General features: G+C 37.9%; 1 protein-coding gene across 2 annotated transcripts; it reads right to left on the minus strand.

The window, feature by feature from the left end:
- Positions 1-227: 227 nt before the first annotated feature.
- LOC121309831 (STARD3 N-terminal-like protein) lies at positions 228-7,008 on the minus strand. Of its 2 annotated transcripts, XM_041242973.1 has the most exons (8): positions 6,161-7,007; positions 5,918-5,995; positions 5,401-5,478; positions 4,614-4,667; positions 4,413-4,530; positions 4,184-4,282; positions 1,702-1,757; positions 854-942 (listed from the first exon to the last, which is right to left on the minus strand). In XM_041242973.1, the coding sequence occupies exons 1-7, from the start codon at positions 6,362-6,364 to the stop codon at positions 1,705-1,707; spliced, it is 684 nt and encodes a 227-aa protein (XP_041098907.1). In that variant the 5' UTR covers positions 6,365-7,007; the 3' UTR covers positions 854-942; positions 1,702-1,704. The 2 variants fall into 2 exon arrangements, with proteins under 2 accessions (XP_041098906.1, XP_041098907.1); XM_041242972.1 differs by lacking the exon at positions 1,702-1,757 and having other exon boundaries at positions 228-942; positions 6,161-7,008.
- Positions 7,009-13,427: the final 6,419 nt, after the last annotated feature.

Here is a 13,427-nt window from a genome sequence, read left to right on the forward strand (position 1 = left end):
TTCCATTGCACTTCATATAAAAAAAAATACTGCACTTATATTTACACATGCATACCTTTCATATACATTGTAATACATTACATTATTGTAATTTACATTTATTACAAGATAATATTTCTAACTGATATGTATGACAATTTGAAACTATTAAGTAGAAAGCCATGTGATGTTTTAATCATAGCAGTTCTTTAATAGAGTCCTGGTGAAATGTTGTTTTTGAATCAGTAGAAAAGAGTATCAATTGCACATAAATAGTACTACATAGAAGGCTCAATTTCTAAAAGCAGAGTTTTTGCTGTATTTAAATTAACAGCAAGTTGTGTTATCCAGCTACTCATTTCAATTCAAATTACATATTGGAACTTCAGTGTATGTTACCGTCACTAGCATTAATTAATTAAAGTTAAAATACAAGCCGGAACATGTGTTTGTATAATAGGCATTCAGTTTTGTTGCTGTTCATTAAATCAAATCTTCCCTAAAAGTAAAATATACCCACTTGGATAAAAGAAAAATTAATCACAATGCTCACGACTGTGTTGGAACCTTGATAAAAACGAATTAAGAGGAAACCACTTCTTTATTATAAACTGTACCGAGCACAGCGATTTACTATGAATGGTACAAGATTTCTCAACAAATAACTATTTACAATTAGTGGTTTAAGTTAGCTGTAGATCTGCTGAACATTCAGATCATGATATCTGAACCAACTGATTGCATTGAGAGTTAGTACAGTGAAAATGGACAGGACTAGTAGTGCTGTTAGCAGTTCTAAGGCAAAAGACGGCTCTTGTAGCTTCTGCTCATTGAGTCAACATCCACATCAGTTCCATTTTGTTCAGTAAAGAAAAGTTTCAGTGCGACTGGTGACTGGATCACAGAGCAGATTAAGGTTGTAATGGTCTCTTGAGGCACCACACATTGTTCTTCGAGTTAACACTGTTGAGAATCAAGGAAAGAATTTAGGTTAATGTAAAACAAGAGGAAAATCAGTTACAACTAAATATTTCATATAAACATTTTTGAGTAATCATATAACTGATTACCTAAAGAAGTTAACTACTAAAATTATTCAATTTGTGATATACTGTAGGTCTCATATTTACAGCTTTTAATAAACCTTTATCAGCAAACATGGGTCACGCTACATTTTAAGGGCCGCTTTTGTAGTTTATTAACCAATAAATGTTCATTTTGCGCTAAGGGCTATACATTAAGATCTTTACAAACTAATGGAACGGGCTGTGTTGTGCGGTCACTGCCGTATGGTGCTGTTCCCGTGTCAGGATAGTGCAGTGAAAAGCTCTATAACCAATGCAGATGAGCCCGGACTCTTTCTCACTTTTGGCACTGTAGTTTTTTTTTTTAAGATGCTTGGAACCTAATGCATTAGTCTCCACTTAATGCAGTGGTCCCAGCATCAGCAACAAAACAAACAAACAAACAAACAAAAAAAAATACTGTGTACGATTTATAGTAAAAATACCAAAATCCATTTCATTGTCTAAAAGGACTGAGAAAGATGCAGTGAATGGATATGCGCAGCAAGTACACTTTGTTTTCTCCAAGCACTTAATCAATGTCAGATCACACAGGATCCTACCTTCTTATAAAGCAATGCCAGGTTTATATCAAGATCTGAAATGATATATTGTGTGTCTTACCTAAACTCAAAAGTTCTAATTTTATGCTACATACCCGCTAAAGAACCGGCTTCTCGTGATCCTGCTTTTCTTCTGTTTCCTCATCTGAATCTAAAACCAAATAAAACATTATTTTACACTAACTGTCTTAATATTGCCAGTAAAACAAATACAACTGACTGTCGTGTGTCCTTATTTGTACCGTATTTGTGGAAAACAGAAATTAACTAAAATAAATCCTTACAGAGGATTCTAAAACATTGATTACCAGTGGACATGTTGTGTTTTCCAGACTTTTTCTATTTTATCACTGTAAGTCAGATGGAAGTAGGATCCTGTCTATCCCCATACACTCAAGAAAATGTTGTTAAAAAAATAAATAAATCAACATATTGCAGAAAGAAAATCCAATTACACTATTCAGAACAGTAAACAATAAGAATATATAAGACTTTTGTCATGAATAATTCATTCAGTGTATACATTACTTGCCAAGATATGTTTTCCTAAACAGTGCAGAATAAGAAGAATTCAAAATGGACAATAGTAGAATTTTTAAATGGACACAAATTCAAAATGAATTCAAGTGGACCAGCACAGGAATAACAGCGAATGCATTGACATTTGTATGAATCTGCAGCCATTATTTGATCATCTGTAACCATAATGTTACATCCTAGTACTGAAGAATACTAAATTTGTATTATTAATTTAATATTAACAAAGAGAAAAGGTCTAACAAAAGAGATATTCGACAAACATATTATTAGCCACTTAAAAAGGCAAACTTAAAGAAAGTATACGCCCTGTGTGCTTGCCGAACGTTGGTTGTTTTTGACGGACTGCTTTTGGAAAGCTCTTTTGAAGACTTCAAGGAGCTAGCCAATTAAACAAGCATTATTTTTAGTTACTGAGTTGCATTCCCAAGAAAGTAGCAAACATCTTTCTTTTGTGTAAACTGACACTTCAAGATCACAAACCACAATGCAAACTTGGCTGCAAAGGTATGCAATGGAAAATTCACACATGTGTACCGCAATCCACAGTTAACTGCACAGCATTCTAGGGAACACAACCAATAGATCAGTTCCACAGGGTTTGGCACCTCAAACTGGCTAAAATACAGTAAGCCACAGCTGCTTTAATTTCACCATGTTCCTGATAAGCCTCAGTCTGATTCTGCGGCTTAACAGTTCTAAAATACAGTTAGAGCACTTGGTAAATGTTAATGAAATTACTGAGAAACATAACAGACCACAACTCCATTACCTGCAACATAGACAAAGATTCAGACAAGGGCAGAAGTAATAGCAACATTGTGGTTATGTTGCTGAATTTAAAAAATAGGTCTTTGTTAGAATTGTGTTAGTCCTAGTCTTTGAATAAACATAAATATTATGATTAAACAATGTCCTTGTGCTGATTCATCTAGGTGCTGTGGAACTGCTGAAATTACAAATCAAGTACAGCAGGCTTTTAAGAAACTGCAATTATTATCAGGATTCAGCTGTACATGTCTGTAAGTGTATCCGCCAACATTCAAATAAAATGAACAAAATATTGTGTTCTCGTTTACTGAGAACTTTAGGCAGACGTACTGATGCAGGAGTGCCATGCTGTGGCCAAATAAAAGAACTACACCATTACATACTGCTTATTACCAGTGGCTATGTTTCCATTAAAATGTCAAAGTGAATCAGCAGTTATGTGTATGTAAGAATTTGGCAAAGGTGATACATATAATCAGGAAAAAACTGTTTCCATTAAAATCCATTACTAGAGAAAAAACTGGCCAACATACTGACAACACCCATATGAAAGAGAGCCAGAGGGTGTGGTTGCTATAACTCCGTAAGCATGTATCAAATTTGGTGAGATGTATGCAGACGGACGCTCTAAAATAAAACTGCATTATTACCCCTGTCTCTTTTTGTAAAGCCCATGCAATACATTTGTTTTCAATAATCTGAAGTAAGAGTACTCTAATGTCTGTAGCTGCTACTCAAAGGATTTTTAGAAAATGATGTTGTACCGCTATTTCTTTAATGTAGCAGTAGTTCCAGTGTGTAACTGACACGTTTAGTTGAGTGATATCGTAAGCTGGGAGCACAGCAATTCGGTTAGCATTAAAGCACTTTTAAAACACGAACGTTTCAGTGAAAACACCGACTGTAACGTTCCACGCTACCGTTCCACCCCCCCCCTTAGAATTTTTCTGAAATAACACACCTTGCTGTGACCACTGAATCAATCACACCAACAGAAGGCACTGGATCACCTTTGCTGCACACACAACACCACTTACATATGCAGGGATCATTTGTTACTTTTTTGCCATCGTTATATTTGCACTATATGTTTCTCACACACAGTCTAGTGAGACAGACAACAATGACAGCAGTAAAGTGTGGAACTGCATGTCCTGTCTGCCACAGTCAGAGAGAGGCGTTTATAAATCCAGGACATGCAACAACAGCTTTCATACTAGGTGGAATATTTATGTGATCATTGAGTTCTTCATGAGTTTTTGCCCTTACCTGCTACAGACTCTGGAGGCGAGTAGAACTGTCCATCAGACAGAGGGCCTGGGTGAATGAGCACCGCCCTCTCTGAGGCATCCGGAACCGACAGGAACCCTACAAAACGTGCACCGCAGATGATTAGGATGTATTGGAGGATGCTTTCAACACATCCTTCTGACTCTCTAAGAAGTCATTTTTAAATATCAGATTACTTTGAAAGGACCAAAACAAAATGCATGCTCACTATTTTCATCCTCCATCTCCTGTGGCAATACTTTGAAGTCCAAAAACCAGGTCTCTATCCATGCTAGTACGAAGGACACAATAGGCAGCAGGTAGCCAAAAGCCCCTTGGGTAAGCAGCTGAAAGATACAGTCTCTTAATGCAGAATTGTGCTTTTGTGACTCTTCAGATATTTAGGACATTTTGTAATATGCATACATACCTTTGAGATGATGACTTTAACTATTAAAAAAGCACTGGTAACTGCTGTTGTTATCTGAAATGTAGAAATTAAAAAACTGATTTTATTTATATATATATATATATATATATATATATATATATATATATATATATATATATATATATATATATATATATATATATACACACACACACACACACACACTTACCATATTTTCTAGTTTTAGTTTAATTTTTTATCTATATGGTGACCCTAAGGTAACAGATATTTTAATGTTATTCAGTCAATGTTTATAATGCCAAAGTTAAAACTTTATAAATGCAGAGTACATTTTTAAAAAGCATCAAACAAAAGTCGATAATATGAAGATACAGAATGAGACAAACAACTGTGTGCTATATAATATATTGAATAATTTGTTTAAGTTTGCCTAGAAATGATTATAGCTTCTCATGCTAATGTATATAGTTTAGTTAGTCAGGTTTCCTGGATTGCCTTGAACATCTCAGCTCATCTGTTGTCAATGCCCAGTAATCAACTTTGGAAAGTGGTTCTGCAACACAGTCTACAGGTCACCTGACCTAAACTGTGTGTTCTGCATACAAATACTTTCCATGCATTCCATATGATAAAAGGTAAAATGATAAGATCAAAAATCATAAGTGCACCACCTTGAATGCACATACAGTGGACTTCAGTGCCTTGGGTCACAGCTTTTGTTATGATTTCAGCAAAAATGTAAGTGCAGTAGTGACCAATTTAACCACCTGTACTAGCATAACAACCAACAAGGTTAAAAACTTACCGCTATAGCCCACCAATGTCTCAACCTGCACACTGCATAAGCAAGTATCAGTAGAGTAAATCGAAAAACTGCTAGGACCTGCAGTTAAAAACAAACGCTGTACTGTGTAAAAACATCCATATATTTGCACACAAAACCCTCACTGGTAAATACGGAATACTACTGGTATTTTTAAAGTAACTTTTGAAATGTGTTTAAGACTAAACTTATTATTACTATTTTATGTTTACTATGGTCATAATTCTGGTTTAGTTACTTATTTACTATCCTTTACTTTAACTGTTAATCAAATCATCTTAGCAGGAATATATTTTAAATTAAATTGCCAATATAAAATGCTGCCAAATATACAATAATACTAAACAAGGTAATTTGACCTTAGTTTGACAATACAATACATGGAATACATGATCTGTACCATGGTGTGCCATGCAAATCCAACTGATGTTTCTAGAAATATTCACAGCCCTGTTCGACAACCCCCATTTATGATATTAAGCATAAATCATTTACTTACAAATATGTCAAAGAAGGAGGAGTGGTAATCATAATAAAGAACTTCCTTGCTTAACTGTCTTTCAATGCCTCCGTCTACCTAGAATTAAAATAAACAAATAAATAAACAAACTCAGTCAGGTGTATAACATGCATTACAAAACACTCAGGGCTCTACTTTGATGTTGCTAATAACAACAACTTCAGAACATTGAAATTCAGACAGGTACCATTTTTTTGGGATAATGGCAAAGACATAACTTACGTTCAGTTCAATGATCCACAGGAAGGTAATGAACAGAAGATCAAAGGTAACAAATAGGCAAAAAGTCCGTCTGACATCAGATATGGATTTCTTTTCCCCGGATTCGTAGGACTCGAGTCTGGCTGCGAGCTGCACTGCGTTAATGGAGCTGACAGTGCGAAGGGAAGCCCTGGAGTCCACACTCCCACTCAGGGCACTCTCCATCTCACCAGCCTACTCGCCGACTAACTGTTCCAGCACAGGAGCTCACCAGCCACATCCCCGGCTCTCATGCATGATGCCTGTGAAACACAATGCTCAGATATGAGAATAAAATCAAGTGTCCTGGTTTCTGTAGCCATTAGAACATTGCACAGACAATCCTAACATCTGCACTGTGCCTTGGGAACGACTGCAGCCCTACTTCTGTTTAACAGATTCCCCTGAAAATGAATAGGAACCAAGTTCATATGTACAGTACCTGAGTATTTGTATAACAGTGCATGCAAATAGGAAATCAAAAACAGCAGAGGGCCTATTTTTATTGTTATGAAGCGGAACAATACTGTAGAGAACTGTACCCCTATCATGCAATTTGTAGTCACTTAGTTTACCTGTGCAACAATAGCCTTCAAGGGGGTGGGGGGGTGGGGGTGGGGGTACATCATTTCAGTTTATTCCACAGAACTTTGCATGTCTAAAGATTCAAAATAAATAAGTAATTTGAACCCCATTAACATTTGTGTCACTTCTAATGTGCCAATGTCAAGAGGCTGTAAGTGGGCAGCCTTTAAAACTGAATGGTCTCTTTAAATCCCCCTGCCCCTATCTGTCTATGTGGGGGTCCCGTTTTGATCTAGCTGAGAGTAAAAGCATAGCAACATGTAATAAAGAACAGTGAAAGCATGGTAAAGCATAGTCAAGCATTGTAAAGAACAGCAGAGGTCTGGTGAAGCATATTAAAGAACAAGCCAAGCCCAGGTAAACTAGGATAAATGCTTAGCATGACCATGGGAAAAGCAGGTGAAAACTGCCAAAATTCAGAGCAAAAATACAGTGGTTAACACCGTAAGGATTTATTTCCCTGACCTTGTAGCTCTTTAGCTTGGCATGTGGCCCGAAATACACCCATGTAGGGAGTGACTGGCTTTTTGTAACTCCGAGTGCAGCTATGGCCTCAGGACAGATGATAACACACTTGTTTTCACATAAATTGTTTCTGCTTAATAAGGTGCTTTGATATAAGAGATAACTGAGATCATTGATGGATCACAGTTGATTTGCTTTGTTCTTGCTTGCATTTTGATTCCTGAATAAACTATGTTTGATTAACGTTACCTACAGATTAATTATGTTTATGAAGAAATCAAACCTCTTGACGTACATAAGGGACATAAGGGATTTACAGTAGAAATGAGCTGGGTAACTGCAATGACTCATCTAAAGGTTATTTTACAGCGATCTACTTAAGAAAATACCTAAAACAGTAAACATAAGATTTATGGTACTTAAGACATACTAGAAATCACCTTTCTAGCACTGTAGTTTAGTACATGTAAAAATGGTCAGAATTTGAAAGTGTGGTTTGTGAAACTGACTTGCAGTCAGAAATGCCCCAGTTGCTGCAGGTTATGATCTCTAATTTCAAACTGCATTGTATCAAGAATTATACATTAATTAAACCCAAAACTCTTATCTGTGTGTGTGTGTGTGTGTGTGTGTGTGTGTGTGTGTGTGTGTATATATACACACACACACACAACCGTCTATTCTGCATGCAGGGATGAATTACAACACTGTTGAACTTTATTAAATGCAATAGACAGACAAACAATATAGACTATATTACACTGTGACAAAATAGTTAGTATGACATTGAGAGAACCATTTGAACCTTAAAAGAAGTAAGATTAACCAACATGGCACTTAGCCCTGTTTTTGCACTGACTGTCACTACTGTAGCTAACATTCATTTATCACTTAAACCACGTTGGTTCCAGAAGCATAGAAAACATCAAAAAATACTGTTTTGCATGACAGTGGCTGTGGGCCCCCTACTATTAAATAACCTGTATCACTTCTCTTCTGTGTACAGTAGAGTATAAGAACCTCAGAGTAGCCTACAGCCTTTTGATAAACATTCCGATTCATCAAGTCTAATCGTTTACCATCTGTGCAGTACAAAACGATACAAATTAGTAGTCACACAGATTTGTTTCTGCAGTAGCACACACGCATTATGACAAAAAGGGTAATATGATTGTACATTCAAAGGTTCTCCTCTCGAGCGATGAAAACTTCATTTTGGCCCTATAATCTCTCATTTAATTACAATCTGGCTATTAGTGGAAAAGCATATTAAACACCAATCCAAATGGTTCTCATACTCCTTCACAATTTCACTCTCTTGTCAGGCAGTTCCCACTTTTTATTTCCACAATGGATAGACAAAGGGTTACATTCATTTCCAGATATTTGCAAAGATAAACAGCTTCGCACATTCCAAGATTTACAATTGCAATACGACTTGCCAGGTACCTCTTTCTTCCTGTACGTTCGACTTCGTTCTGCAATGCGTGCCACAGGGGACAGATTTGCCTTCACATGTACTACATGATGTGTTAGACAACTGGGAGACAAAGTAAAGGGCTGGTTTCCTCACTTTATGTTCATTCCTTTAAGTCATCATATAAACCTTTGGAGGTTAACACTATCTGAAATAGGGATTTATCTATTGAAAATGAAGGAATCTGCTGGGAAATCTAAGCCCTGCTTCCAAAAATCCAAACCATCAGCTGCTTCATTTTAATGATCTTCACAGAAATTATTCAACTCCTTGCAGACGCTACCAAATGAAACTTATCCCTACCCCTGCATGTGCATACTGTCCCCTAGATACTGTTGGCTCCTTTTAACATATGGTTTGGGAGTGTCCTGTTGTGGCTGTGTTTTGGAATTGGGTCTCTTCAGCTCTGTCCACTGTTCTTGAGAAGAACATTCCTTGCTCTGCCAACATATTACTACTGAATGATGACTCATCCCTCGATCTATCATTGCAGCAGAAACTGATCTGGTTGGCTGGTCTCATATCAGCTAAAAAAATGACAGCTCTTTGTTGGCAACCTCCACATTCCCTCCCCTACTGTCAATGGACCCTCGCCTTTCTTGACATAATTTATATGGTACTTTCTACTGCTCGGGTCCATGGCGCTGGGGAGAGGACTGTGCAGGACTGGAGATCGGCTGCAGACTGCATCAGGTCCTTGACTAATCTTTCTTCAGCTTTATCTGACTGATAGTGGTTGTGGGAGGTGGTTTGGGAGGGGGGGGTGAACATTTAATATTTGGGGAACTACTGTATTGTATATGGACATGTTTTTGCATTGTCTCTAATAAACATAAACAAGTCTTCCCAGCGACAGCGAGTGGAAGCGACAGCGAGTGGGAGAAGTACAGCGTGGAAAAGTACAGAGCAGTTTCGAAGCAGAAAGGAGAAATTGCATCTTGAATTGCTTTAATCAGAAAACAGAGGACATTGGGGAAACACAGCCGCGTGTGTTTTTGTGATAACAAACAAGCTGAAACTCGGAGCAGCTGATTCAAATTCAGCGCCGTTTTGAGACACGGGCGAGGGGAGGAGCCGACAGCACAGCAGAACAACGCAGTTAAACGAGGCAGTCTTCCCAGCGACAGCGAGTGGAAGCGACAGCGAGTGGGAGAAGTACAGCGTGGAAAAGTACAGAGCAGTTTCGAAGCAGTTTGAAAGCAGGTTGACAGCTGCAGAAGAAACTAAACTTCAAAAAAAAAAAACCTCAACATGGTCTTCAAGCCAGTAATCTGTGACACCTGCTTGATGTGGGAAATCCGAGAAAACCCAGCGGAGCTAAACCAAGTGTGCGTAAAGTGCCGCGCGATCCAGGATTTGCATAAACTAGTAAGTGTGCTAGAAATGGAGCTGGAAGAAGTGAGACAGCAACAAGATCTTGAGGAGCTGGCAGACCCACAATTCATGGAAGTCTGCATCACCCCTAACAGACTGAAAGCCACCAGGGAGATAGAAGGTCAGAACAGCTGGGTTCAGGTGGGCAGAAGCAGGGAAAAAAAGAAACTTCGTCAAACACAACCACCAGAAATCAAAACAACCAACAGATTTGAGTCACTTCAGAATTTTGATGAGCAGAACCAACAACAAGAGAATGAAAGGAACAACATCCAGGACCCTATTGACAGTGGTGACAAGACAGTAAAAAGAAGGGAGGTCATGATTGTTGGGGACTCCATATTGAGAAACACAGCAAGTTCAGTTCGCAGTTTGGACCCCCTTACTACAACAGTGTGCTGCCTTCCGGGAGCCTCGGTCAAGCACATCACTGAGAACGTGGACAGGCTCCTAGAACGAACAGGAGACGACCCGGTAGTAGTCGTCCACATCGGTACAAACAACATTGGAAGAGACAGACCAAAATCCCTGCAAAACAAATTCAGAGAGCTAGGAAGGAAATTAAAAGAGAAAACCAAAACTGTGGTATTTTCTGGTATACTACCCGCACCTTGCAAAGGACCATATGGACAGCTGGAAATAATTAATCAAAACGAATGGCTGAAGACGTGGTGCACACGGGAAGGCTTCACCTATCTTGATCATTGGACCACTTTCTACAACGAGGACTATCTGTATAGACGGGATGGACTGCATTTAAATAACAAGGGAACTAGTCTACTTGGAGAAAAGATCCTCGAGCAGGTTCGGAAGCATTTAAACTAGAAAGGAAGGGGGGAGAAATCAACAAAAAAACAGAAGGGAGACCGCATCAAAACAAGAACAACAACTCAGGTAAGACAACCATTAAATGTATTTATCTAAATGCTAGAAGTATCAGAAACAAAATTCTAGAACTTGAAGCTACTGCACTAACAGGTAACTATGATGTGATAGGTGTTACAGAAACGTGGTTGTCTGAGAGTGATGGGGACGAATATAATATTTGTGGGTATACACTGTATAGGAAAGACAGGCAGGACAGAAGAGGTGGAGGGGTAGCGCTATACATAAGAAACAGTCTTGAAGCCCAGGTGTTAAACCTGGACAAAGAAAATAAAACCGAATCAATATGGGTCAGAATAACGGACAAAAATTCAAAAGGCATAATAATAGGAGCATGCTATAGACCGCCAGATTCAGACGGTGAGCACAATAATCTGTTATACAATGACATTAGAAATGTGTGTAGCAAAGGAGAAGCCATACTAATGGGGGATTTCAACTTCCCCCAAATAAAATGGGAAAACCCGGTGGGTAGCGCGAAGGATGAAATAGAAATGGTGGAAATGACAAATGACTGCTTCCTAACACAATTTGTCAAGGCACCGACTAGAGGGGAGGCATGCCTTGATTTAGTCTTTTCAAATAACGAAGATAGAATAACTAAAACAGAGGTCAGAGAACCACTGGCAAACTCAGACCACAACATGGTCTCATTTGAAGTGTTTTTTAAATCCTCAAAAGTAAAGACTAAAGCTAAGGTTTACAATTTTAGAAAAGCAAACTATGAAGGCATGAAACAGAGACTAACAGAAGTAGATTGGAGTAAAATAGAGAAAACACCCACAGAAGAAGGATGGTTGTTCTTCAAAAACGTAGTACTAGAGGCGCAAAACAATTATATCCCTAAAGTAGACAAATCTAAATGTAAAACTAAATTGCCAAAATGGTTTAATAGATCAATTAAAAAAAATATTCAGCGAAAAAAGGCACTTTACAGAGCATTAAAAAAGGACCAAAAAGAAAGTACACAGAAAGAGTACACAGAACTGCAAATGCAAGTCAAAAAGGAAGTTAGAAAGGCCAAGAGAGAAATAGAAATGAACATTGCTAAGGGAGCTAAAACCAATTCCAAAATGTTTTTCCAATATTACAACAGCAAGAGAACATTCAAAGAGGAGATTAAATGTTTAAGAGATACAAATGGCAAAATCGTAGAGGAAGAAAAAAAAATAGCAAATATGTTAAATGATTACTTTTCACAAGTTTTTACAAAGGAAGATACTGACAACATGCCCCACATGTCATCCAGTTCCTATCCAGTTTTAAATAACTTTAGCATAACTGAGGCAGAAGTGTTAAAGGGACTAGGAGCTCTTAAAATAAACAAATCCCCTGGGCCGGATGAGATCCTCCCAGTAGTACTCAAAGAAATGAAAGAAGTAATTTACAAACCGCTAACCAAGATCATGCAGCAGTCTCTTGACACAGGGGTGGTACCGACAGACTGGAAAATTGCAAACGTAATACCGATCCACAAAAAGGGAAACAAAACTGAACCAGGTAACTACAGACCAGTAAGCCTGACTTCTATTGTATGCAAACTTATGGAAACTATAATAAGATCCAAAATGGAAAATTACCTATATGGTAACAGGGTACTGGGAGACAGTCAACATGGTTTTAGGAAAGGGAGATCGTGCCTAACTAACTTGCTTGATTTTTTTTGAGGATGCAACATCGATAATGGATAATTGCAAAGCATATGACATGGTTTATTTAGATTTCCAGAAAGCTTTTGACAAAGTCCCGCACAAAAGATTAATTCTCAAACTGAACGCAGTTGGGATTCAAGGAAACACATGTACATGGATTAGGGAGTGGTTAACATGTAGAAAACAGAAAGTACTGATTAGAGGAAAAACCTCAGAATGGAGTGTGGTAACCAGCGGTGTACCACAGGGATCAGTATTAGGTCCTCTGCTATTCCTAATCTACATTAATGATTTAGATTCTGGTATAGTAAGCAAACTTGTTAAATTTGCAGACGACACAAAAGTAGGAGGAGTGGCAAACACTGTTGCAGCAGCAAAGGTCATTCAAAATGATCTAGACAAGATTCAGAACTGGGCAGATACATGGCAAATGACATTTAATAGAGAAAAGTGTAAGGTACTGCACGCAGGAAATAAAAATGTACATTATAAATATCATATGGGAGATATTGAAATTGGAGAAGGAATCTATGAAAAAGACCTAGGAGTTTTTGTTGACTCAGAAATGTCTTCATCTAGGCAATGTGGGGAAGCTATAAAAAAGGCTAACAAGATACTCGGATACATTGTGAAAAGTGTTGAATTTAAATCAAGGGAAGTAATGTTAAAACTGTACAATGCACTTGTAAGACCTCATCTTGAATATTGTGTGCAGTTCTGGTCACCTCGCTATAAAAAAGATATTGCTGCTCTAGAAAGAGTGCAAAGAAGAGCGACCAGAATTATTCCGGGCTTAAAAGGCATGTCATAT

Source organism: Polyodon spathula, unplaced genomic scaffold (assembly GCF_017654505.1).
Source record: "Polyodon spathula isolate WHYD16114869_AA unplaced genomic scaffold, ASM1765450v1 scaffolds_1524, whole genome shotgun sequence".
Taxonomy (NCBI): domain Eukaryota; kingdom Metazoa; phylum Chordata; class Actinopteri; order Acipenseriformes; family Polyodontidae; genus Polyodon; species Polyodon spathula.